We start from the raw sequence: 24,722 nt of genomic DNA on the forward strand, positions 1-24,722 counted from the left end.
AAGTTTATGTTTAATGTTCTTTTCACAAATGATAGAATTAGTAGACATTTCTGGGTCAGTTTCAATTGATTTCATTTTTCATTGGGGTCATATTTTCTTGCCTGGTAATTTTTGATTAGATGCCAGATGTGAATTTTACCTTTTTTGAGTGCTGGATATTCATGTATTTTTCCAGACATTCTTGAGCTGTGTTCTGGGATGCAGTTTAGTTGGAAACAATTTGATCATTTTGATTCTTGCTTTTAAGTTTTGTAAGGTGAGATGAGAGCAGCCTTTAGCGTCGGGCTGTTCTTTCCCCACTCCTGAGGGATCCCTATCTGAATAACTACTCAGTGCCCTATGTCGCACAATTTTTTCACCCTTGGCAGTTTCCTTGCATGTGTGTGCTGATCAGTTCTTAGTCGAAGACTCAGCGGGAAGGTCCCTCTCTGCTGAGCTCCAGAACAGAACAGTCTCTGTGCTGCTTGTTCCTCTCCCATGCTCTACCGTCTGAACTGAGCCTTCCGGACCTCCCTAATCTTCCATCTTCAAGTCCTCAGTGCAGAGTGATGGACAAGCTTTAGCTGGGTTTTCTCTGTCTTCGCCGTACGCTGAAAACTTCAAGAAGTAAACTGGGGCAATTTGGGGGTTTACCTCATTTCCCACCCCCGTCTCTCAAGGATCACTGTGCTATGCTGCCTGTTGTCCACTGCCTGAAAACTATTGTTTCATATATTTTGTTGTTTGAGTTGTTTAAAGTGGGATGGTAAATCCAGTACCTGACATTCCATCTTTTTTGAAGCTAAAGTTTGTTTGCCCACTATTTTTATTATGAAATATTTGTCTGCTTTCTGAAGTATGATTTCATTAAATCGGCCCTTCTCCAAGTCTTGTTATCCACAGAAGAAAAGGACCCCTGTATCCTTCCTCCTTCCTCACTGCTCACCCACTCCTGGCTGTTGGGTAGCAGTTTTGTAGTGACATCCACCTGTCTCCCTCCTTCTTCTACACACATCCAGAGTCAAGGTGTACAGGTGTTCAGGGATCCTGAACCTTGGTCCTATTGATGCAGTCACCCAGCCAGCTGCCAGAGTGAGTCAGTCTTGCTGAAAAGACTGTTTCTACTTACTTCTGCCACCCTAGCCTGTATCCTAATATAAGCTAGAGCTCTACAGCAGTAATACTCTCAAAAAAAATCAGCTTTCCTGCTTTTTTATTCTTTTGCTTTTAAGTATTTCGTGTTTAAAGTGGCATTTCTTGTTGATAGCATATAGTCTGGATCTTGCTTTTTTATCAAGTTGACGATATCTGCCTTTTAATTGGTGTGTTTAGACTATTTACATTTAATTATTGATTTAATTTGGTTCAAGTGTACCATCTTGCTATTTTTTCTCTTCTCCTTCACCTATCATTTGTTCCATTTTTTTCTTTTGCTGCATTCTTTTGTATTATTTTTTAGTATTCCTTTTTATCTTTACCATTGACTTATTAGCCATACGATTATGCTTCTTTCTTTCTCTCGTTTCCCTCTTTCCCTCCCTCTCTACCTGTCTCTTTCCCTCCCTCCCTCGATTGCTCTCAGGTTTACAATATGCATCTGTATCTTAACAGGTTCTAACTTCAAACAGTATTATAGCACTTCACACACAAGAACTCTATAACAGTGTACTTCCATTTCCCCTTCCTGTACTTTGTGCTGTTTTTGTTGTACATTCTATACATACTGTACAAACAGGTACACATACACACACACAAATTTATCCTGGTTCTTTTCTAAATGGTTGATTGGGTACAAGTAAGCCTGTATCATTTCATGCAAGACTGTGTGTAAGATGCTTGTTTCCCCTTCGAAGAAGACCTGACTTTCATAATGCACACTCCAGGACTCAGTCACTGCCAGCAGAGTGGGGCTGGGTCTGGAGGTGAGCTACTAACCTTGGCTCCAGTGAATTATGAGTTTTCCTTCTGGACCATCCAAGTCCATGGTGGGGCCTCCTTGAAGCCCAGTGGGCTGCATCCAGCAAGCTCTGCTAGTCTGGCTGACCCTGCTGGGACAGAAGGGTAGTCTGGTTACTAAAGGGGGTCTGGCTGACTCCTCAGGATGGGGGTGGGGGAGAGCTAGAAAGAGAAAATATGCCACAATTTTTAGCATATGCTGAATGTATATATAATGTTCAAAAAAGATCAAAGATCATGAAAGCTAGCATTTGCTCGGCCCTTTGTGCCAGTCACTATTCTTTGTGCTTTATCTTTATTACTTCGCTTCTCCCTTGTGGCAGGAGGCACATGCTGTTCTTATCTTATTCTTGAGGAATTTGAGATGGAGATCTTAAGGAATTGGGCCAAGTTTTCAAGGCTGGTGAAATAGTAGTGTAGGGATATGAACCCCGTGTGACTGGCTCCAAAGCCACCTCATAATCACTGTGTTGCCAATAATTACATTTCCTTCTTCTTTTTGAGGGAAATGAAACACATTGCCAAATAACCCAGTGCTGGTGAGGGGCTAGGAGAGGCACTATTTATTACAACTGAGAGTAAGTTTCTGCCAGTTGTCTCTGGGGTTTGGGATTTGGGTACTGCTTGCTTTTAAACTTTTCTATATTTTTGTACCCCACGATGAGCATATAGTTTTACAGTCAGGAGAAACAATAAAGCTATTTTAATTTGGAGCTGGAGGTGAAGTTATTTTCTTAACCACAGCTAAACAAGTTTTAATGTGCTTTGCCCTGGAGGTTGAATAGTGGAGTAGTAACCTTACAGCTGTAATAAAGAATGAGGTAGATATGCTGATATGAAGAGTCCTAAGACTAAATAAAAAACAAAATATAGAAGAGTATGTATACTGTGGTTCTAATCGGTTCTGTGCATGTGCGGGTGTTTGAATGGTTACATGTGTATGTGCAAACACATGTCAAATGCATAACATTTTGAAGGCTACTTCCAGAACTAGTGCAAACAGTTGTGTCCTTTGGCAGGGGATAGGGAAGATTTTCAAATTCTTCCTTTTTGAACTTCATCATATTGCTTTTTATTATAAAGTATTTTTACGTATACAGTTGATCCTTGAACAACACGAATTTGAACTGCTTGGGTCCACTTTAAGTGCACACTTTTTTCAATGTGTTTAAAAGTTTTTCAAATGTATTTTCTCTTCCTTATGGTCTTCTTAATAACATTTTCTTTTTTCTAGCTTACTTTATTGAGAGAATACATAATATAATACATATAGCATGTAAAATATGTTTTAATTGACTGTTTATGTTATTTTTAAGGCTTCTGGTCAACAGTAGGCTGGGAGTCAAAAGTTAGATGTGGATTTTCGACTATGCTGGGATGGGTACCCCTAATCCCTGTGTCGTCCATCAGTCAACAGTATATTTACTTGCAGTGAACTTAACAGTACTCCGAACGAGAACTCCAGGATTATGGTTTAACCACTTATGTAGCCTTTAATATAGATCGTTTGCCTTCTCATGGGCTTTTCAATTAAACTTTGGAGTGCAGTCATACATTGCTTAATGATGGGGATACATTCTGAGAAATGCATCCTCAGGCAATTTCGTTGTGCAAACATCATAGAGTGTACACAGCCCTAGATGTGCATAGTCTGCTACACACCTCCAACTCCATTATTGTCTTATGGGACCACCATCGTACATGCAGTCTGTTGTTGACCAAAATGTCATTATGCGGGGCATGACTGTATTTTGTCCTTTTTTATAACTAGGGAAGCATTCTCTCATAGATTTTGGTGTTTTCAACATAATTCTGAGCATCCTAGGTAGAGGTGCAAGACAACGCTTTAAATTTTTAATTTTTTTGACTAGGCAGTGGTTCATGTTTTTAAAAAAAAAACAAAACATAACACTAAGAAGGATAACACTGAAAATTCCTCTACTGTTCGTCCCCTCTACTAGCCATCTCTACTCAGAGGCAGTGTTACCGATTTCTTTTATGCTTTTACAAAGATACTCTGTGCACGTACAAACAAGTGCACGTGCACTGTGCTGCATTACTCCCTCCCCTTTTTTTTTAACACAAACAGCATACTTTGCTTTATTTTCTCATTTAATAAATATACGTTAGAGATAACTCCACATCAAAAAAATAAGCAAATCCTTGTTTTGCTTTGTTTTGATGCAGCACAGAATTCCATGTTATGAAAGTGCTATACTTTACTAACTAGTCTTTACCTTTTTTAGGTTGTGTTTTGCTGTTAGAAACAGTGCTGCCATGAATAACCCTTTATGTATGTCATTTTGCAAATGTGAGAATATTTCTAGAGGATGAACTCCCAGAATAGAAGTTTCTGGGTAAGAGAGTACGTGTGTTTGTAATACTGAGAGGTGTTACCAAGTGCCTTTCACTTGCAGCATACCTGTTTCCCTGAACCTTACACCCTCCCAAGAGTGATGTTTTTAGCAGTTTTGCTTTTGTTTTCTGCCAGCCTGGTAGGTAAAAAATAGTATCTGTTTAGTTTTATATTCTTTTATGAGTGAGGTTTTATGCTTTTAAGAGCCATGTTTTTTCTTTTTTTCCTTATTGACTTATAGGTGCCCTATATAGAGTAGAGGACTTTTAGTCCTCTCTTAGTCTGTGTTATGAATTACAAACATTTTTTCCAGTTTGTTTCTATCTTGTTTATGTTGGCTTTTGCAAGGCAGGTATTTTTATTTGGAGTAAAGAGAAATTTATTTTGGGTAAAGAGAAACTGCTCCTTTCCTCCCTTTTAAGGACTTTTGGATTTTGTTTCATACTTAAAAATACTCCTCCACGGTAAGAGTATTTTTTAACATTCTCTTAAGATTTCTTTTGGTACATTTTATGGTTTACATAAAACGCTTTCTATTGTATTTCATAACTGATACTGTGTTCAATCAGAAGGCAGGTAATGTCTGGTTGTCTTTTTGATTCACTATGCTTAGATGAATTAAATCATTGGGGATTGAAAAATGATGTTCTAATTCTGTTATTCCTTCATTTACTAGCTGGAATATTTTTATAAAGAGAAACTTTTAATCTGCTACTTGATTACTCAAAGGTACAGTTTTTAAAGGAGAGGCAGGGTAAGTGCTTCGCTTTCTTCACCTTTATTTACCACTTTTCAAACTTGGTTCCCTAGTATTTTATAATGGTGACCAATCAGTTTTATCAGTATGAACTCACAGATTTAAAGAATTTAGTGTTTCAGTGCATTGCAGTCATTGTCCTGACTGATGTTCATATTGTCCCACATCTGGGCAGCAAGCCCATCTTCAAGTTGGCTCCTGTGTCCTTTTGATATAACCGTAGTAGATCTTGCTAGCGTCTTTGATAATCTGATAGGAAAAGATGCTCCAGGCCCATCTTGTATGTCATGTAAGGGTTTTGTCCTTGTTTTTTCCCCTGAAACCTGGAGTTAGCTGTTTCTCTAAGTAAATCTGGTTCCTTTTAATGAAAAATGTTATTTGGAGAACGCAATCTGACCACTAGATATATGGTTACCTATTTTTCCCCTTCGTTCGTTGTAAATCTTTGACCCATCTTACAGTTTATTTCGGTGTAGCGAATGAGGTAGGGATCCAATTTTATTTTTTTCCAGGTAGCTACTTATTCTAAAACAGAAAAATTCCGTCTTTATTATACTACTACATTTCTCTATATATCTGTCTTTGGGACTAGTTGTAGACTTTCTACTTTTCCAGTCTTTCCTCTTTTTTGTGAAAAAAATTGAGGAACATTTATGTTTCTTAATATGTCAAAATGAATTTTGGATCAATTTATCCTGTTTCAGAAGAAAAAAATCCTGCTTATATTTTTATTAGAATTAGTGAAGGGGGAGATTTTACTGTCTTGATGGTATTGGGTTTTTCATCGAAAAACGTGAGAGGCTCTTTGAATGAGTTAGTGTTTGCTACATAACAGACTACCCCAAAACTTGATGACTTCAAACAACAGCACTTCTTATTTCTTATGGTTCTGTGGGTCGGCCCTGCATGGTTCCTATGGCCTGGAAAGCCTGGCTGAGACTGCACGGGCTTGGGCGGCCTCTCCCACTTGGAGCCTCGCCTTGTACGTGGGGCCTCTTTTCTGGAGTCTCTCACCTGCGGAGGCTCACCCAGGCTGGGTCAGTGTAGCAGAGGTGATGCTGGTGGAAGAGAAGGCAGGCCCCCGTGTGCAAGTGCCTCTCATGCCTTTGCTTGTATCACGTTTGCCGTATTCTGTTGGCCACAGCAAGCACGTGAACATGTCTAGAGTCTTAATGGGAGGAGTGGCAAAGTCTTATTGCAAAGAGGTGTTCATATAGGGACGGGAGGATTTATTGCCATTTTTTTCCAATTTTCTATGTCTTTCAGGAATGTTTTAGAGGTATTAACAGATAGGTCTTACACATTTCTTAAGATTTATTCCTAGATATTTTATCTTGTGCTGTTACTGTAAATGATGTTTGCCCTCTCCCCATTTTAACTTAGAATTCTTGGACAGGTGATATATGAACACAGTTAAAATTAAAATGATATGAAAAGAAATGTGCTGAGAAATCTCACTCCCACTTTTGTTCTTATTCACTCATTTTTGCCTCTACCGTCTCTCTAGGTAAACAACTTAAAATTAATTTCTTGTTTTATTATCTAGTGCTTCTTTATGGAAATAATGGCAAATATATTTTTCTACCTGTGAAAAAGGTAGTCTACCAGATGTTCTGTTCTGCCACCTTCCTCACCTAACTATGCGTTCCACATCTGGGCATAGAGATTGTTCTCATTCTTTTATTGCTATGTTGTATTCCATTATGAATGGAATGATTCCCATTGTGATGATACCATGATTTATTTAACCAGCTCCCTACTAGTTGACACTTAGGTTGTCTCCAGTCTTTTGTTATTGCATACAGAGCTGCAGTAAATAACCTTATAAACAAGTGCATAGGTACATCTAGAGAACAAATTCCTGAAGTGAGATTTCTGGATCAAAGGGTAATTGTGCCTTTAAAACTATTTTGGCAGAAATCCAAAAGTTGGGTGATTTATATTATTTGTGAAGCTATGGAGAATCATTACTTTTATATATACAAGGGTACTTCAAAAGGTTTGTGGAAAGATAGAATTAAAAGATAATGAAAATATTTCCATAAACTTTTTGAAGACCCCCTCATGTATTAGAAAGATTAACGCTTTGTGATATGAATTGCAAATATTCTTTCCTTTATAACTTATGTTAATTGTTCCCAGTCATGTTAATAGTGGTCAGCAAATTATGGCCCATAGACAAAATCTAGCCTGCCATGTATTTTTTTATAAATAAAGTTTTATTGGAACACAGCTACACCCATTTGTTTGCATATGCCTGTGGCAGCTTTTGCACTACAGCAGCAGAGACAGACTTTACAGCCTGCAAACACTAAAATATTTACTATCTGGTCCTTTACAGAAAAAGGAAAAACAACACCGATTTAAAGCAACCAAATCAAAGTGTTTTGCATGACATAGCCATTTTGACATGATGCTTTAAAAAAAAAAAACCGAAACATTGATTATACGTATTTATGGAATGCATAGTTATATTTCAATACATGTACACACAGTGTGTTGATCTATTCAAGGTAATTAGTCTATTCCTCATTGCAAAACTTAATCATTTCTTTGTGATGTTCACATTTGATCTCCTTTCTTATAGTTGTTTGGTTACATGCAGTAAAACATTATTGATTATAGATTTCTGGGTTGACGGTACACCAATTGGGCTTATTTTTCCTGTCTCATTATACTTTTGTGTCCGTTAATCAGCCTTTCACTATCCCTCCTCTCCCGTCCCATTTCCTGCCTTTAGACATGGCTTTAAAAATAAAAAAATCCAATTAAACGTGTGTGCGCAATGATGAAGCAGAGCACAGAACAGGCAATCACGTGGGTGCAGAATTGTCTGTTTTGACACATTACTTGGTAATAGTGATGTTGCCTGTGATATGGGCAGTTTGATGCCACCACATCAAACAGCTATTAAAAATACTTTGATTGTACCTTGCAAATAGAAGATTTAATCTGGGTGAGTTTGGGTTGACAGGCTCTTGAAATGATAGCAGTTTGGTTACAACATGGCCTCAGTTCAGAGGATTTCCTGTTGTCTAAGTACTGTCCAGGAGTGTTCTGCATGAGTGGGCTGCAGAGAGGGAGGAATAGTGTGGAAGTGGGTGATATAATTTCATTTATTTATTTTAAAAATTCAGAACTTTTTCCCTCTTGAGATTGTATAATTGCCTTTTTTGTACTCAGATTTATGATTATTCTAAATATTTCTTTGGAATTTATATTCCCATTCATTGAATTTCTATTTACGTTTCCATTTGACCTGGAGATTTCCCAAACTACTTATCTCATTGACTATCAGTTTAAAAATTCCTCTAAGTGCACTCTATTTCAGGATAACAGCTATAAACCCATTCCAGGAAAACCTTTTATTTTATTTTTTTAGAAAAACCATTTTCAAAGAGCACATTAATTCACTGGTAGTTTATTCTTGAAAATTTTGCATATGAAAAACTAAATTTTCAGCCATTCTCAATGGCAGCCACCAATTCTTTTTAGAAGTTTATTCTGTTGGGAAAAGATCTTTTACTAGAACAACTGTTAAAACAAAACTTTAATAGAACTCTATCATCTTGACTATATTCTTGAATGGATTATTTTAAAAATTGCTTGTGAACATTTAAGGAAACAGACTTCATTTCTTCTTTGGAAGTTTTAAGAGCAGCATTCTCAAAACATGATAATTAATTGATCCATCTTCCTTTGCAGTTTCTGATCATGTGCAGCTGTCTTGGTCCTCAGCTCTGCCATATTTTAGCAATTTTAATGACACATGAAACATAGAAAGCATGCTTATCGGGTTTTCTGATGACTCCCAGCAGAAGAACATAAGGGATAACTGAATGATGGCTTCAGACTTCAGAAAACTTTTAGTAGATTGAAGCAATGGGTTGAGCATAACAGGATGAAATTTTATGGTGATAATTATAAGTAATGTGAACCAAATCTGTATTTGGTTCAGAACAACTGAACAAGCACAGGTCAGGATTTAACAAAGTCTGCGGAAATCACGGGTTGATAGATACTGAAAAGCATTTAAGCCTTAGCCATTCAGAATAAGGACAAATGTACCTGCATACATTCCTAGTATAATAATGCTCTCAGGGTCTGTTAGACTAATTTGTTTTCTTCTAATGATCTTGGTAGGTAAAGATGAGATTGAGGAAAGCATTACATGCGAAAGATTTTTTGTCACCTGAATGTGCTTAAGTAAAACAAGCTCACCATTTAATGAGGTAGTTACATAGAAATATCACCTACAGGTAAAACTTCAGTTCTCAAGGTTATCAGATTAATAAGGAATCCTTCTCTCCCTTGAATTTCTGAATATTTTTACATTTTACTTACTTTTGTTTTTTGTTTTTTTTTCCTGAGAGGATCTCATTGAATATTTTACTTACATTTTAATGTTGGGAGAGCAACATTGCTGAAGATTTATTGCTTTTTCACAAGATTTAACAGTGAATTATGTGAAACCGAAGAAGGAGATGCTTAAGAATGGGAGCTTGGCTTCTGTATTCTAACCGCTTATGAAATTTTCTTATTGCAGTTTTTTGGATTTGCTGTTCTTTTGTTGGTTTTTTTTTTTTTTTTTTTTTTTTTTTTTTTTTTGCTGTTTTTAACTTTAATTCTGTTATAGGATCTAGTTTTTTGTTTTGTCTTTGCATAATAAGAAATATAGCAATGTACTTCTTATGAACAGTGTTTTTCTCTATTTAGAATGTTTCCTTAATAAAGTTTTGGGATTATTGGTTTGTATTAACTTGGACTGTCTTGGTTGCAAGTGACAGAATTTGGATTTACATTAGCTTAATCACAAAAGGCGATACATTGGCACCTGTAACTGAGAAATCTTCCAAGGGAGAAATAGTGTCAGGCTTGTCCTCCAAATGATCTGATCAGGACACCGTTTCTCTTTATCATTCTACCCTACAGTGACTTCCTTTTTCACACATACTCATTTTTCACTCTATACTTCAGCCAGTAGCCATTGGCAAAAATACCAGAGAGAAAGACCCACTCTCGCCAGCACCTGTAGCAAAGAACTCTGAGAAAGAGTTCTGGTTATTCTTGTTTGGGTTATATTCTCACCAGTCACTTGGAGCCAAGAAGGAACAATTTCTAAAAGGAAGGGATGTGCGACAGAGGAAGTAAGACATGTGTACAACATAGCTCAAAAAGAATGAACATTTGCATCCTCCTCTCTCTACTCAGAAAGGGAAATCTGTGTTAGAGATAATGGATTATGCACCTAGCAGACTCAGCATTCCAGTGTCTGGAGCATTTAATTTGAGAGCTTTGAATCTGCTAATGTTTATTTTACTAATAACTAGATTAGTAGTCACTGGAACAGATATGTAAGATTAGTGTCTACTAGTCGTTCACCTTATCTGTAATACTTTCTGAAATTGCTATTGAAGATATTCATTATAGTTGATAGTATATGTTGAGTATATAGTACAAAGTTATCTACTGACCAGGAACTATGTAGAAATTTAGCTCTTGAAGATACTTGAAGAGTCATTTCTTAAAGTGTAGCTAACATTAGAAAAGGCAGAATAGAAAAATGGACCTTTTCTTTCAAAGGCCACGTCAAAAATAGACTGGCAGTTGCGGTTGAGGTCAGCGTCTTTACCTGTTTGGATACTGTCAGTGGTGGACAAGAGGAAAAAAGTGGGGAGTGATAAGAGGAGAAAGTGAGAAAACAGGTGGAAGCCAAATGCAAGGATAGGAAAGAGAAAAGAGGTGGGTACAGTGAGACAGTGCCCAGGGGTTTTTGGTGCTAAAGGTTTCCAGTCTTTCCTGAGCTTTATCTTCTCTGTGCTGAATGGTCAGTGTTTTTTCTATTGACATGTTATGCTCATTTGGAGATGTGCATATTAAACCCTTTTGTTCTCCAAAATTATTCTCACTTCTAAGGAGCATCTCTAGTTTTTTGTTTGTTGTCTTAATTCAATTTTTTAAATAAACCTACAATGTCTATAAAACATTTTCCTGTGAGTGTCTTAGTCCATTTCGTGCTACAGTTACAGAATACCTGAGACTGGGGTAATTTGTAAAGAAGAGACATTTATTCTCTCTCAGTTCTGGAGGCTGGGAAGTCGAAGATTAAGGCTTCTGCAGGTTAGGAAACACCCAGTCTCTCTGCATCCAGGATGGTGCCTTGAATGCTGTCCTGAGGGAAGGAACGTTGCATCCTCACATGGCAGAAAAGCAGGAGAGGAACCCACTCCCACAAGCCCTTTTTATAGTGGCATTAATCCATTCATGAGGGCTCCACCCTCATGACCTAAACATCCCCCATTAGGCCCCACCTCCCAACACTGTTGCGCTGGTGATTAAGTTTCAACATGAGTTTTGGAGGGGACAAAAACATTCAAACCACAGCAGCAAATAAATGTTCAATAATATTTAAATGTGTAAGAGTTTCCATTTCTTTATTTTTGACTTATTTCACATTCTGTTTCACCAAATTGTAAGTTTAGTAAACAAGAGGCTTAGGTATTCTATATTTGGGGACTAACTGGATTTAGCTGGATGAAAAAAAATGTAAGCGGGATTCTTAAGAAATAAGAACAAAACAGCAGGTTCCTCTTTGGCTCCATGGTAACACACCGGGCTCCCCTGGCCGTCGGGGGCGAGGCTTACTTCCTTCCAACTCATGCATTTATCTGCTATCTGCCCCTCATTGCACGAAGGATTGAGGTTGATGTGACATGTTTTTAAAAAGTACTCCGCAACATGACAAGCAGAATTCTATCTCCTTTTGCAGCTGTCCGAGAAAAATCTCTCAGTATGGTTTCTTGGTCCTTGGTAAGGAAGGCTGAGGCGCGACAAGGTTGGCTCTGCCCAGTCTGTTCTTTAAGCCCCTTCCCAACCTCTTAGTGTACAGAAGTAAAGGAGTTGATGGTATTTCTTGAGCGACAGGCTCTACACTACTGTTTGTTCCTTCTTAACATTTTATTAGGAAAAAATCTCAAACATGTAGAAAAGTTGGAATAATTTTCCATTGAACACCATAAACCCACCATCTAGATTCCATAAATAACATTTTGTAGTACTTTATCACATATTCATGTCGATCCATCTTAGTATTTTAGTATGTGAGTTTTTTCCTAATCTTTTATCACTAGATGTTTTTTCCTAGTCTTTTATGACTTAATCCTCATTAAAAGAGTTTCAGGCACCATTAGGCACATGGGGAGAAAAGCAGAGGTGAGTGAGCAGAAGGGCCATGCAGTCTTTTGCCGTATGGTAAGCATTCAGCACATATTTGTTCAGTGGGTGCCTTTCCATTAGGCCTGATTGATGAGCCCTGTAGGTTAACTGGAATTTGCCTTTTTTTTTTTTTTTTTTTTGGTGCAACTGGCCGGTAAGGGGATCCAAACCCTTGACCTTGGTGTTACCAGCACCATTCTCTCCCAAGTGAGCTAACTAGCCAGCCCTGAATTTGCCTTTTAAGACATTTACTTTTAAAACAAATCATATGTTTCCTGGGCACATGTAATCATCAGTTTATAAGATGGACTTCTAGAAGATAGTCCATGAAAGACAACTATTTAAAATTTGAAATGGATTTTAAAATATATACTTATTTTATATGTACCTTATAATATATACGTATATATATTTTACAACAGTGATTCTCTCTCTTGGAATATGTGCATGGCAGTGTTCCAAGAACCCCACATTTCTGGATTGCTGCCTCAAGGATCCTCTTGAGGAAGAGGCTGGAAGAGCAGTCCCTCCTCACACCAACCAGAACAGCTTCCCTTTAGTTTGTTCTATTTGAAATAAAGATTCCATTTCAGGGAAGAGTTTGAAAATCACGGCTGTTTAGGTAACATGACCATCACACAAAGCCCTATGTAAGTCATAGTACAATGGAAGGTATTACAGTAGAAAAGTATGCCTGAAACTTAAATTTCTGAGTTAGTATGGCTAGGGATACTGCATTATCAAAATTCATTCTAGTGGCTAGAATAGATAAGGAGTAGTGAGAGTTTTAACAGCAAGGAATTCTTCTAAAGATGTGTGAATCTTAAACATGTGTGCATGTGTGCATGTCTCTTCAGTTCCTGAGACTGTTCCCGGAATGAAGGATATGTGTGTTTCCACTTCTTACCTCCTAAAAGGCAGGGCATACTTTTTCTTCTTTAATGAAATGGGTGTGTTTTGACTTACTTTTTGTAGGGCTGATTTCTAACTTCCCTGCCTGTGAAACAGAGCAGGGACTGTCACCACTGGTGTTATTCTTCCTCACGGTAAAGCTGATGAATCCCTTTGGTAATATTCGTAACTTCTAAAACAACATAGCCACTGTCATGTGCAGACCATCCTGTGTACGAGTGAACTGTAAAGGTGGTTTGGCTTTTCACTGTTCAGCTTGCGTTTGTAACTCACTCTTTTCCTCTCCATTCTCAATAGGCTCGGGTTATGTATGACTTCGCTGCTGAACCAGGAAATAATGAACTGACAGTTAATGAAGGAGAAATCATCACAATTACAAATCTGGTAAGAGAGCTACACATTTAACACTGAGTGTTCCTTATGGACTTATTTTTAAGATTTTATTTTTTTTGATAAATTGATCATTCACACCCACGTGAATTCCTTTCTGTTGCTTATGAAGTATTGATGGTGAAGTAAGAAGCTGTTATATAAACATTGAGAATAGTTTAGTACCCTAAAGATAGTTAAGTACATAATTAAATTTATGATGTCTCTTTATTTTGTATCTTTTTCAAAATGCTTGTAATTTTTTCCTTATTATTTAAAACCTTTGGGCACCCTATAATTGTTCTGGAATTTAGTTTAGTATCCTTTCTCCTAGTACCATTTTACTGTGTCTCTAGAGTAGATAAGAAATGGTGCTGGTTTTCCTAAATATCTTAGATTATTGATGGCGATCATTGTTTTTCTAAACTTTATCCTCAAATTGAATAAGATTACCAGAAAACAATATATATTTAGACTATATTAGTTTAGCTCCCAATGGAGTTATCTTTGCTGAATTACAAGTTATTGCTTCAGCTTTTACTCAAATAAAAAATAACTATATGTATAACAAGCATTTCTGCATCTTTACAAAACCATGTTTGAACATGTATGCATGTACATAAATACATGAATATATACACCACCTTCAAAGTACGCTCATATATATATATATATATATATACACACGAGGGTACTTCAGAAAGTTCGTGGAGGGAATACTTATTCTATTTTATGAAATAATATGTTGCTCAATTCTAAAACTTAAATAAAGCCAATTGAGATCTTTTTTTAAAAAAAGTTCATAGAAAGATTCATATTATCTTTTAATTGTGTTTTTCCACGAGTTTTTTTAAGTACCCTCCTACACATACACACACTCATCTTCAAACATGTATGAGTATATATATGTATCTCTGCTCATGTACCTTAGTATGTCTCTGCTGTCTCTCTCAAACGTCCATGTGATGGATCTTTTGTCTCAGGTTCTTTTTCTTGGAGATTTGGCATGTTTCTTTAGATAAAATAAAATCTTTATAGGCTATTGAATTTCTTTTATGATCTTTGTTATCAGGAAACTCAGAGGCAAACATAATATTAATTTTTTTCAATCATCTTAGCTTAAGTTCATGTTACAGTTTTTCCTATTACTTCTGTGTGATACTTGCCTCAGTATGTTAATTGTCCTTTCCTGTATGTAACTTCACTTTATGTGTCCTTCAAGTATATAGCAAAATTATCAGATGAACCTCATTTGAAATAAAGTCTTATGAAAAATTACTCAACTAGTATTTCATTCAAAGCTTATATTGATGGAGAAGGAACAAAAGCGGGTATGGAGAATTAGTCTTTGTGGTTGTAAAATTAGTGAAACTTTAACCCGTTAGTGCTCCCTCTCTTCACACCCCGAGCACTGCTGGGAGTGGCTGACTTTTGTGACAGTGCCCTTTGCATCTCTCTGGCCAGCACTGGGTCTCACACTGTGCCGGCTCCCTTGTAATACAGTCACTTACAAGCTTAATACATATGCAGTCTTGGGCTAAGTACCTGGGAGATACAGAAATAGAAAACTTAGCCCTGCCCTGTGCTCCTTGTTTTTCAGAGAGGTCTGCGTGCCTTACTGAATGTTTCCAGCAAGGAATATCCTTGCATCTGACACTGTAGAATGTGTCGGATTCTATATGGCTTTCCATTTACCTCTCCAGCCATCCTTTTTTGGTCCCCTCTTCTTTTTGCCTCATGAATGTTGGTGTTCCCACATCTTTCCATCTTTAGCCCATTTTCTTATACTATACCTTCTCAGATTTTTTTATTGCCACCTATATGCTGTTGACTTTAAATCTGTATTTGCAGCTTGACCATGCCACTCAAACCTCACTTGGATATCCAGCTGTGTCTTAGACATCTTTATTTAGTTTTTCAAACTTACCATGCACAGGACTCAGCTCATCACCTATCCTGTTCCTGAATTCTCTCTATTTATATTGTGATGCCTCCATCCATTCAGTCTCCCCAACTAAGAGCCCTGACTTTAAGTCACATAAAGCCATTGACTTTGATCTCTTAAGTATCACTCACATCTGTCTGTTCTCTCCACTCTGTCCCTGCTGTCAAAGCCCGTAGTTATGCTCTCATCTTCTTATCTGGATGGTGTACCTTCCTGGCTGGCCCTTGTTCCTCAAGTCCCTGGTCTAAAATGCCAGTCTGACCTTGTCACTCCTCTTGGATAGCTTCCTGTCACCTCACCATCCAACCCCCTCTTAGCCTTTCCGGCCTTGCCCTGTGTGTGTGTGCACAAACACATACACATTGTCTCTCATGCATGCATATGCACCTGCACACATGCACATGCCCCCTCATGTACACTCGCTCTCACATGCACTTTCTTTCTCTCACACACACACACGTACACACGCACACACACAGTCCTGTGTGTCATGACTTTGCTCTCTTCCTTATGTTGTTCCTCTGCCTGACATTCCCTTTTCCATTTATTGCACCCCCGATCTCTCTCTGCCACAAAACAAAACAGAAAATACTGTCTTCCTACTTTCCTCATTGCCTTAAGAGAGGTCTTCTCCAGAAAGAAGGAAGCCTTTGGTGCTGGCCCTGTGAGCTCTGTGATGCCTGTAAGACTGCACCTGCCAGTGCTGTGCCTGCGGTGGCAGGCTGTAGTTACTTTATCTATCTGCACCTCCCTCCCACGTTAAACTGGGAATTCCTTGAGGCTGAAAACCACATCTTATTCTTTTATTTTCTTACCCATAGTGTATTATACGATGTGTACTGTTTAGCGTAAGGTAAGCACGTATTTTTATTTTTAAATTATTAGTAAAGAAGATCACATTTTCTGTAACTATTCTTTTTGTTAATCTATTTCATATTTTCTAGTTTTGTATTCTGGGATTACATGCCCCAGAAAATATATTCAGCATGCTTTTATTACTTAAAATGAAAGCATTGTAGGCTTGAAATTAATTCAAAATATTTTTTTACTCCATAAAGTTTTATTGGGCACCTGCAGCGGATGAGGCTATGTACTCGGTACTCTGAGGGATAGTAAACGTGAAGATATATGAGATTTCTTCCCCTTCTCTCTAAGGAGCTTGTGATACAAAAGAGGAGAAATTCAAGGTGCTAAACAGAAAGTTTCTAAGCTGTTGACAAGTTGCTGTTCGCAGTTCAACAGAGGAAGAGCCTATTTCTATTTGTGTTTTAATCAGGGCAGGCTTTAATGCAGAAGATGAAATCTGACTAGATAGATCTTGGAGTATGAATGGGGTTTCATCAGACAGAAGTGAAAAGACACCCCAGGCACAGGGCATAGTCGGATCAAAGCTGCGGAGGTTTAAAAGTATTCGGTGTTTTTTTAGCAGTTTCCGCGACACTTACTGACAGCCTCTGAGCCAGGTGTTTGGCTAAGTACAATGTATATATTCTCCAGTGCATGTTCCCCATGAACTCTATAAGGGAGGTATTTTTAATCTCTGTTTTACAAGTGAGAGTAGTGAGACTCAGAGAAATTAACTTGCCCAAGATCATTCTGCTTGTAAGTAGCAGAACAAGGAGTCAGAGCCACATCTGTTTGGCCTGGAAGCCTCTGCTGGAGAACATTAAATGTGAACAAACGTCCCAGGTTGCAGGGTATGCATGAATATACACCAGTAGCAAACAGGCTAAGGAAACAGGCTCTTAGGACCAGATCAGATGGTGCCTGTGGACCTCGTCTGGTAAACAGTAGATTCATTTAAGAGTTTTGCTTGGGTTTTATTGTTGATATTGTTATAGGGAGATGACATGATGAGATCTACACTTCAAGGAAATTAATCTAGTGGGGTGTAGAGAAGGAATTGATGTGGCTGGAGTCTAGGGACATGACCTTGGGCAGTGGCAATGAGTTGAAAGAAGGTGGATGCAGGAGGCTTGCAGAGTCAGACCTGTAGGACATGGTGCTCGATTGGATACCGTAAGAACAGAGTCCAGGATCACTGAGGTGTTTGGCCTTTGCACCTGAGAATGGTAGATTTACGAAAGTATTGAAGTCAGGTAGAAGAACTTCTTTGGAAGGATTACCTGAATTTAGTTTTAGATATGGTGAGTGGAAAGAATGGTAAATAGTTAGCTCGTCCCTGTAGCTCCACATCAGTTTGAAACTGGAAGTGCAGAACTAGAGATCAGGGCTGGAGCTGGGCAGGCTCCCTGGCCATCTTAAGAGTAAGCCTGTAAAGGAAGGTGACAGGAAGGTGACAGGAAGGCTGAGGATGGCCTCTAGGAGAAGGGAAAGAGGAGATGCAGGTGCATCCCACCAGGTGGGAGGAAAGAGCCAGGACTGCGGCAGCATCAGAATCAAGGAAGGAGAACGAGGAATGGCAGAGGGGACAGTAGTTTCTTAACAGTGGAGCATTTTGAAAACCTGCTTTTATATGTCTTGGATACAAAGAAGAATTACTGGGTAGAAAAAGTATATGTAGTAATTAAGGTTAAATGCTAGGTATATGTAAGTAAATAGATTTCATTTTTAACCATAAGAGAGATTAAAGATTCTTTTATTTTCCCATCTAATTTTTTAAATAAAGTATTTCTTCATTTTCTTGGTAAAATAGTATTGTCATCAAGTTGCTGTTGTGGTCCAAAGTGACAAAATTGTGGCTTACAATAATTTTTCTTTAAATGTGGTTATCTAGATTCAGATGATTATTAACTGATGAGGGCACTAATTACAAGCTTAAAATTAAAACTCTTACTGTTTTAAGAGAATAAAGTGGGACTTTGCTGAGATAATAGATTGAAAAATGGGAATCTTGGTATAGAGTTCTACTGTATTATTTAGTTTTTTAATATTATTTAGCGAGAAGAACTAAGGAACCATGGATCAGTTAGCTTTTCCTGCATAACAGACAATCCCAAAACTCAGTGGTTAAAACCAATAACCATTTATAACTGCTCAGGAACCTACAAGCCAGCCGATGGTTCTCTGGTCTGGGCTGCTTATGTGTCTACAGTAGCCCATCACCATTTGTGTCCGGCCATTCCCCTACCGGGGTTGGCTGGCGTTGGATGGGGTGGCAGAGAGACTGGGCCTTGTCTCTGTCATCATCTAGCAACCCAAATTTATTCACATAGCGGCTTGGAGTTCCAAAACAGCAAGCTGAAGTGGACAGAGGTCCTTGAGGCCAGCTCTGGACGCCCCAGTTATTTCCATGTCCATCTATTGGCCAGATCCCAGGGCTGGGGATGTGTGTTCTGCTGCTTGACAGTGCAGCCGCAAGCCTCTTTTGTCATCTGCCACAGACCAGTGAATGGAAAGGAATCACTGAACGGTGGTCCTCTAAAGTAGGCTGCTTTTCAGTCTTTGATTACTTCTTGTTGAGATTTGATTTCTATTGTTTTTAGATTACATCATTTTCTGGAGTAAAGAGAATCCTTAAGAATTTAAAATTTTGAACAGCATTAGCACTGTAGGAATAAAAAGCTTACTGTTCATTACTTTTTATGTCTAACAATTCCTAAAGCACAATTTCTGCAGGAAATTTCAACTGTAATCTTTTTCTTTTTTTTTTTTTTTGGTAACTTTACCAGGATGTTGGTGGAGGATGGCTGGAAGGAAGAAACAGCAAAGGAGAACGAGGGCTTGTTCCCACAGACTATGTTGAGGTAAGAACTTACTGCCCTTCATCAGTTAAAGCTGATCTCTGTCAAGCGTCTCTATGAATCAACTTAAAGCACAGACCGGAAGACAGCAACTTTTTAAGAAATAAATGCTAATTATATAAAATATGGAAGATACATTGATGTAGAACTAAGAAAAAATATTACCTATAGACCCAAGCTTCAGAGTGATGACAAATATTTAGATTAAGTTCCTTTCAAGGATAGCAGCTTTTAATTATTCTGAATAGGAGTCCCTATTTTTCCTGTGCTAATAGTGTGTAATAGCTGCTGCCTGCAATACTATTCGTTGTAGAATTGATCCACAAAGTTGAAGTAGATTATTTGAGGTACATACCTCTCAGTTCTTTTCCCATTCCCGTAGCCAGAAGGGTGTCTTGAATGAGCTAGCTCACAGCCTAGGTTAGGCTCTGTTATCCCAGGTAGCCAGGACGGTGTTGCAGCACCTGAAGGAGCTCTCCCTGCCTGGGACTCGCCCGCTCAGCTGGCAGAGCCCTCTTCTGAGTCAGCCGCTGCCGCCCCCTGCTGGCTGGCTGTTGGTCTCTCAAAACCGAGTACTAGGTACTTGGTGAGCTTGCCTCTCATCTTGTGTGAGAGAAACTAAGGTTGCCTGGTTCCCTGTGAGTCAAATTAGAGATAAAGCAAGAATTTGGTTCACCACCAATAGAGAGGAAGAGCGCCCCCAGGAGGATGTTCATCTGGGATGTGGCTGCAGAACGGGAAGGAAGGTTGTCTTTCTCTTGTTCTTGATTGAGAGTGAGGGATGGGGAATTTTAAACCCTCTGGAGAATCTGATGAAATCTGTGGACTTTATTCCAGAAGTGTGAGCACATGCACATACCCCAACCTCTCCCATACGTTTCAGACAGTTCACAAGCTCTAGAACTCGGTTCACAGGTCTTATGTTTATGTTCTGTTTTAGCTCTATGCCCTGTGTATCGAGGATTCTAAAAATTGACAAGACTGAGAAAAATCTGAGGATTTAAGTTGATATTGGCATTAATTACATTTTCTAGAATTCTGCTTACTCATAGAAAGGGATAGTTATTGCAGGCATTCTTGGGTTTGCTCATCTTTTAAGAAAATAAACCCCCCTCTATCAGAAATGGACAGATCCAGCATGCAGAAAATTAGTAAGGACAGAGTTGAACTTAGTAGCACTATCTGTCAGCTGGATATAATGGACATCTATAGTCTACTTCAACAAGCAACAGCAGAACACACATTCTTCTTGAGCTCACATGGACCTTCACCAAGACAGACCATGCTCTCAACCATAAAACACACCTCAATGCATTTAAAAGAAGAGAAATTATACAGTGTCTGCCTCAGACCGTAGTGGAATTCAACTAGAAATCAGTAATAGAAAGATAGCTGGAAAATCCCAAAATACTTGGAGATTTAATAACACACTTCTAAATAACACATGGATCAAAGAAGAAATCTCAAGAGAAATTGAAAAATAGTTTGATCTAAATTAAAAATGAAAATATAACTTAGCAAAATACATGGAGTGCAGCAAAAGCAGTGCTCAGAGGGAAATTGATAGCATTGAAGACTGTAAACCTATTTTTCATAATTCTTGCTTGTCCTCAGAGACTCTTAACTCTGCAATGACTGTAATCTAGGAAAATAATTGTGGTTCTTTCTAATATTCAGATTTTACCCAGTGATGGGAAAGATCCGTTTTCTTGTGGAAATTCAGTGGCTGACCAAGCCTTCCTTGATTCCCTCTCAGCGAGTACAGCACAAGCCAGTTCATCAGCTGCCAACAGCACCAACCAGGTATGTCTCACATCCTGCTACAGGGTGTGGCTGGCTTTACTGAGAGAAGTGCATTTGTGAAAGCTCGTGAAGCTTTATGGCTATTGCCATTTCTGGAAAGTATAAACGTTTTTGTGTGGTGTTTCTGTTGGGTATTAACAAAGAACTCACCTGTTAAGCCTGCTAAAGACTGCTTTTAAAACTGATCATAAGAGAAAAGGCAGGGCATAGAGAATTATTTTAAGCATGTCATGATATGAACACAGACTCCGGAAGTTGCAAATACTCCCTCAAATGAGGGCATAGAAAGCAGAGCAGCATCCTGTTCTTGAGCAGTGACAGAGCTTCAGCTGGATCAGAAAACGGCTTCTCTCACCTTGGCATGTTGCTTACGCTGTCAGAGCTAGCGTCCCCTCGTCCTGCAGGTGGAGCAGGGAATGCACAAGTCACTAGCAGGTCCAGGCACTCAGCACTCGGAACAATTACTGTATTGCTTCTAGAAAATGTAGAATAGTGGGATAATTTAAGAAAAATACAGTGAAATTTTACACCAATCTTAGTTAGAATTTGACCAGTTTAGGTGAATCTGCCTAGTTCACTGTTAAATGGGTATCCAGAGTGAGTGACAAGAAGAAAAATGAGAAGATGGATATCAAAATGTTGTTGCTACCTACATCTTTAGAAATAAATGGTCTTTCGGAAATATTATTACTTGATTTTTTTTCACCTACGTAAAAGATTTTAAAGTATGTCAAGCCTAATAATCATATCACTTATCATTATTTGCTTACAGAATATCTCTATATCTTAACCTTCCAAGAGAGTTTATCAAAGTACTATTACCATATATTAGCTGATTTTATACATTTTCAAATAGCTTTTCAGAAAAACCTGAATTACAAATTAGTCTGACCCAGATACTTAAAATTTGGAAGCTAGGTGATCACCATAATTAAATAGTTTTCTATATTTTGCTACTCTGTAATACTTGAGAACATTGGCCAGTTAATGGTTACTCACTGTGAAATGTGTAGAAATAGTAGTTACACCTGACTTGAAGTTTTCCCAGGGATTTTCAGCCCGACCACTATTGATGTTTGAAACTTGATACTTCTTCATTGTGGGGCCTGTCCTGTGCTCTCCAGGGTACACAGTGGCCTTCCTGGCCTCTACCTACTAGATACCAGTAGGATCACCCTCAGTTTTGACAACCAAAAATGTCTCCAGATATTGCCAAGTGTCCTCTGGTAGCAAAGTCAGCCCAGCTGAGATTTACTGATTTATACAAAAACATCCATGAAATTGGTTCACATTAAGTAAAAGGCAACATTCTATTAAGAGGGAATTATAATGAGGTGATCATAGCATAAGTGAAGGAAACAGAAGATAGAAATAATCGTTTTAAGTCCAGGTATGTACTTCAACCATTATCTTACTTTAGCTAATGAACACAAATTCGAAATCAGATTCAAATCTTGTTCTGTTATAAATTCCTTTGTATTTACACGTAGCAAAATTAACTTTTTTTTCCTCTAGAATATTTTGAAGGTAATATAAAAAAATTAGATCTCACCAATGCAATCTAACATTAAATCTAATCAAATCCTTTGAAAACAAAGAAAAAGAGAACTGAAACTAGAATTTAAAAAATCCAGAAAGCATGCCATAATTAATTTGGGCATTTCAATTTAAAAGTATTTTTAACAGCTATCTCTGGTCCTAGTTATCTGGGATATGAGGACAATTTAAATAGGCCAAAATTATGGTACGTTTTATAAATACCATGAAAGATGTCGTGAGAGAGTAAGAAACCAGATGACCATTATTAATTGGTAGTTTTAAAAATTTTGCTATCAGTTTGCGCATTCTTTCATTTTCTGAATGTCAATAAGAAAATATTACATTTGTCCCAGGGATGTGTTTCTTAGGATGTTCCAATTGCTCTGGCATGTGTCTCCCAGGGGACACTTGTTCTGAGGGCAAGTTGGTTAGAGAAGCCAGGCCTCTCCACCTGGGCACGTCTTCTCTCAGGGTTGTGTCTCTTCAGCTCAGCACACCATGCCAGCTTCTGAGCCTGTGTCTGTTTACTCTTCACAACATCAATTAGTTTAAATTTGGTTCTCTTCCCACACAGGAGTTACAGCCCCACATTCAGCTACTGGTTATCCAGCTTTCTGACTGTTGTTTTTTGGGTTTTTCTAATCATATCATTTTAAAGAAGATCTCCTTGAGTAACTTATTTTGAACCTGCTATTTAATTTATCTCAGCCTTCCTTGACTTCATATTTTTAATCTATATTGCATTTCAGAGTAATGAGTTCATAAATTTATAACTCAGTATGTAAAATAGCACTTCTTTTTGATTTTCTTAAAACTCCTAATTCCAGGTTGCTTGGGGTACCCTCTGGTTCTAGACTCTTAGGGAGCAATCGCAGAGGTAAGTGGAGTAACTGGTGTTGAGGCAGGTGACATCGCCACATTGACTACCACAACCCATTGTGATTGCTTTTGTCCTTAAAAGCTGGTCAGAGAACACTTTATCAGTAAAAACACAGTCCAGTCACTTGTTTGCAGTCTAGACTGGAATTGTTAGTGTCAAAGGAGTATGATGCATGTTAATGTGAAATCAATAGATTGCAACAATTTCGTTTAAAAAGTACTTGGAGAAAATACAGGCAATATTTTTTTTATAACTTGGAATGTGGACCCTTTCTAAGCCTGACGCAGTGTCAGCAGCCATTAAGGAAAGAATTGATACACTTAACGCCAAAAAGTGATATTAAGCTGGGAAAATACTTCTAACGTGACATATGTAGGCTAATTCCATTACTACACAAAGAATTCCTGCAAATCTATAAGAAAAAGATGAACAACTCAGGGCAAATGGTGTAAACAGATTGTTCACTGGAAAAGAAGTATAGTCAATAAACCTGGGAAAATGCCCATCCTTAGATTCCTCCATGAAATTGACAGAGAATTAAAATGTTTTTATACCTAATATGAAGAAAGGTGTGGTCAAATAGGCATTTTGGTAGAAAGCTGGTGAAGGAGAAATTACTAAAGGTTTTGGGGCCAGTTGGTAATGTAACTTAATATTTACAACGCATGTCCCCTCTGACCCAGCAATTCTGAGTTCATCATACAGCTCTGCTCTTAGAACACAGATTTCTGGGCAAGAACATTTACTGCAGCATTATTTCTAACAGCAGAAAACTGGATTGGAAGTGTTCATCATCAGCAGGGGACTGATCTAATAAACAACAGGACAGCCACACAGTGGAAAACTGGGCTCCTTTTAAGAAGAATGAGGGTAATTTAGATGTATGGATATGGATGTATGATTTTTTTTAAAAAGCATATCAGTATGGGTAGAGTTATCTTTTTTGTGTTTAAATACACATACCCCACACAGATTCAGAGTATGTGGAAAATTTATTGAAGGATACCCAGGAACTGAGTCAAACTCTCATCATTTTCTTATTCTAATACAGAATATGTATTAACTAGCTGAGGACAGCATCATGATTCCTTTAGAAGGGAAAAGTAGTTTTTAGTGGTTAATATTTGTTTCATTATTAGTTATCTGTTATTTTACAGTTTCAAGAGCATCTCATATCAGTGGCTGTACCATTTGAATGAATAAGCCAGCTGATTGACTCTCAGAAATGGTTTTAAAAGGTGTATTAATAGTTGTCCTAATCTTGTTTTTCTCTGTTATTAGTGCCTTGATTCTAAAAAGGTTCTCAG

General features: G+C 38.0%; 1 protein-coding gene across 2 annotated transcripts in view; it reads left to right on the forward strand.

Annotated features, from left to right (window-relative positions):
- Positions 1-24,722, forward strand: part of SNX9 (sorting nexin 9) — a 118,309-nt gene that overhangs the window by 31,860 nt on the left and 61,727 nt on the right. For both annotated transcript variants that reach the window (XM_063096665.1, XM_063096666.1), the window contains exons 2-4: positions 13,473-13,559; positions 19,122-19,196; positions 20,871-20,996. In XM_063096665.1, coding sequence (XP_062952735.1) covers positions 13,473-13,559; positions 19,122-19,196; positions 20,871-20,996 — 288 coding nt within the window. The remainder of the gene's footprint in view (positions 1-13,472; positions 13,560-19,121; positions 19,197-20,870; positions 20,997-24,722) is intronic.

This window comes from Cynocephalus volans, chromosome 5, assembly GCF_027409185.1.
Source record: "Cynocephalus volans isolate mCynVol1 chromosome 5, mCynVol1.pri, whole genome shotgun sequence".
NCBI lineage: Eukaryota > Metazoa > Chordata > Mammalia > Dermoptera > Cynocephalidae > Cynocephalus > Cynocephalus volans.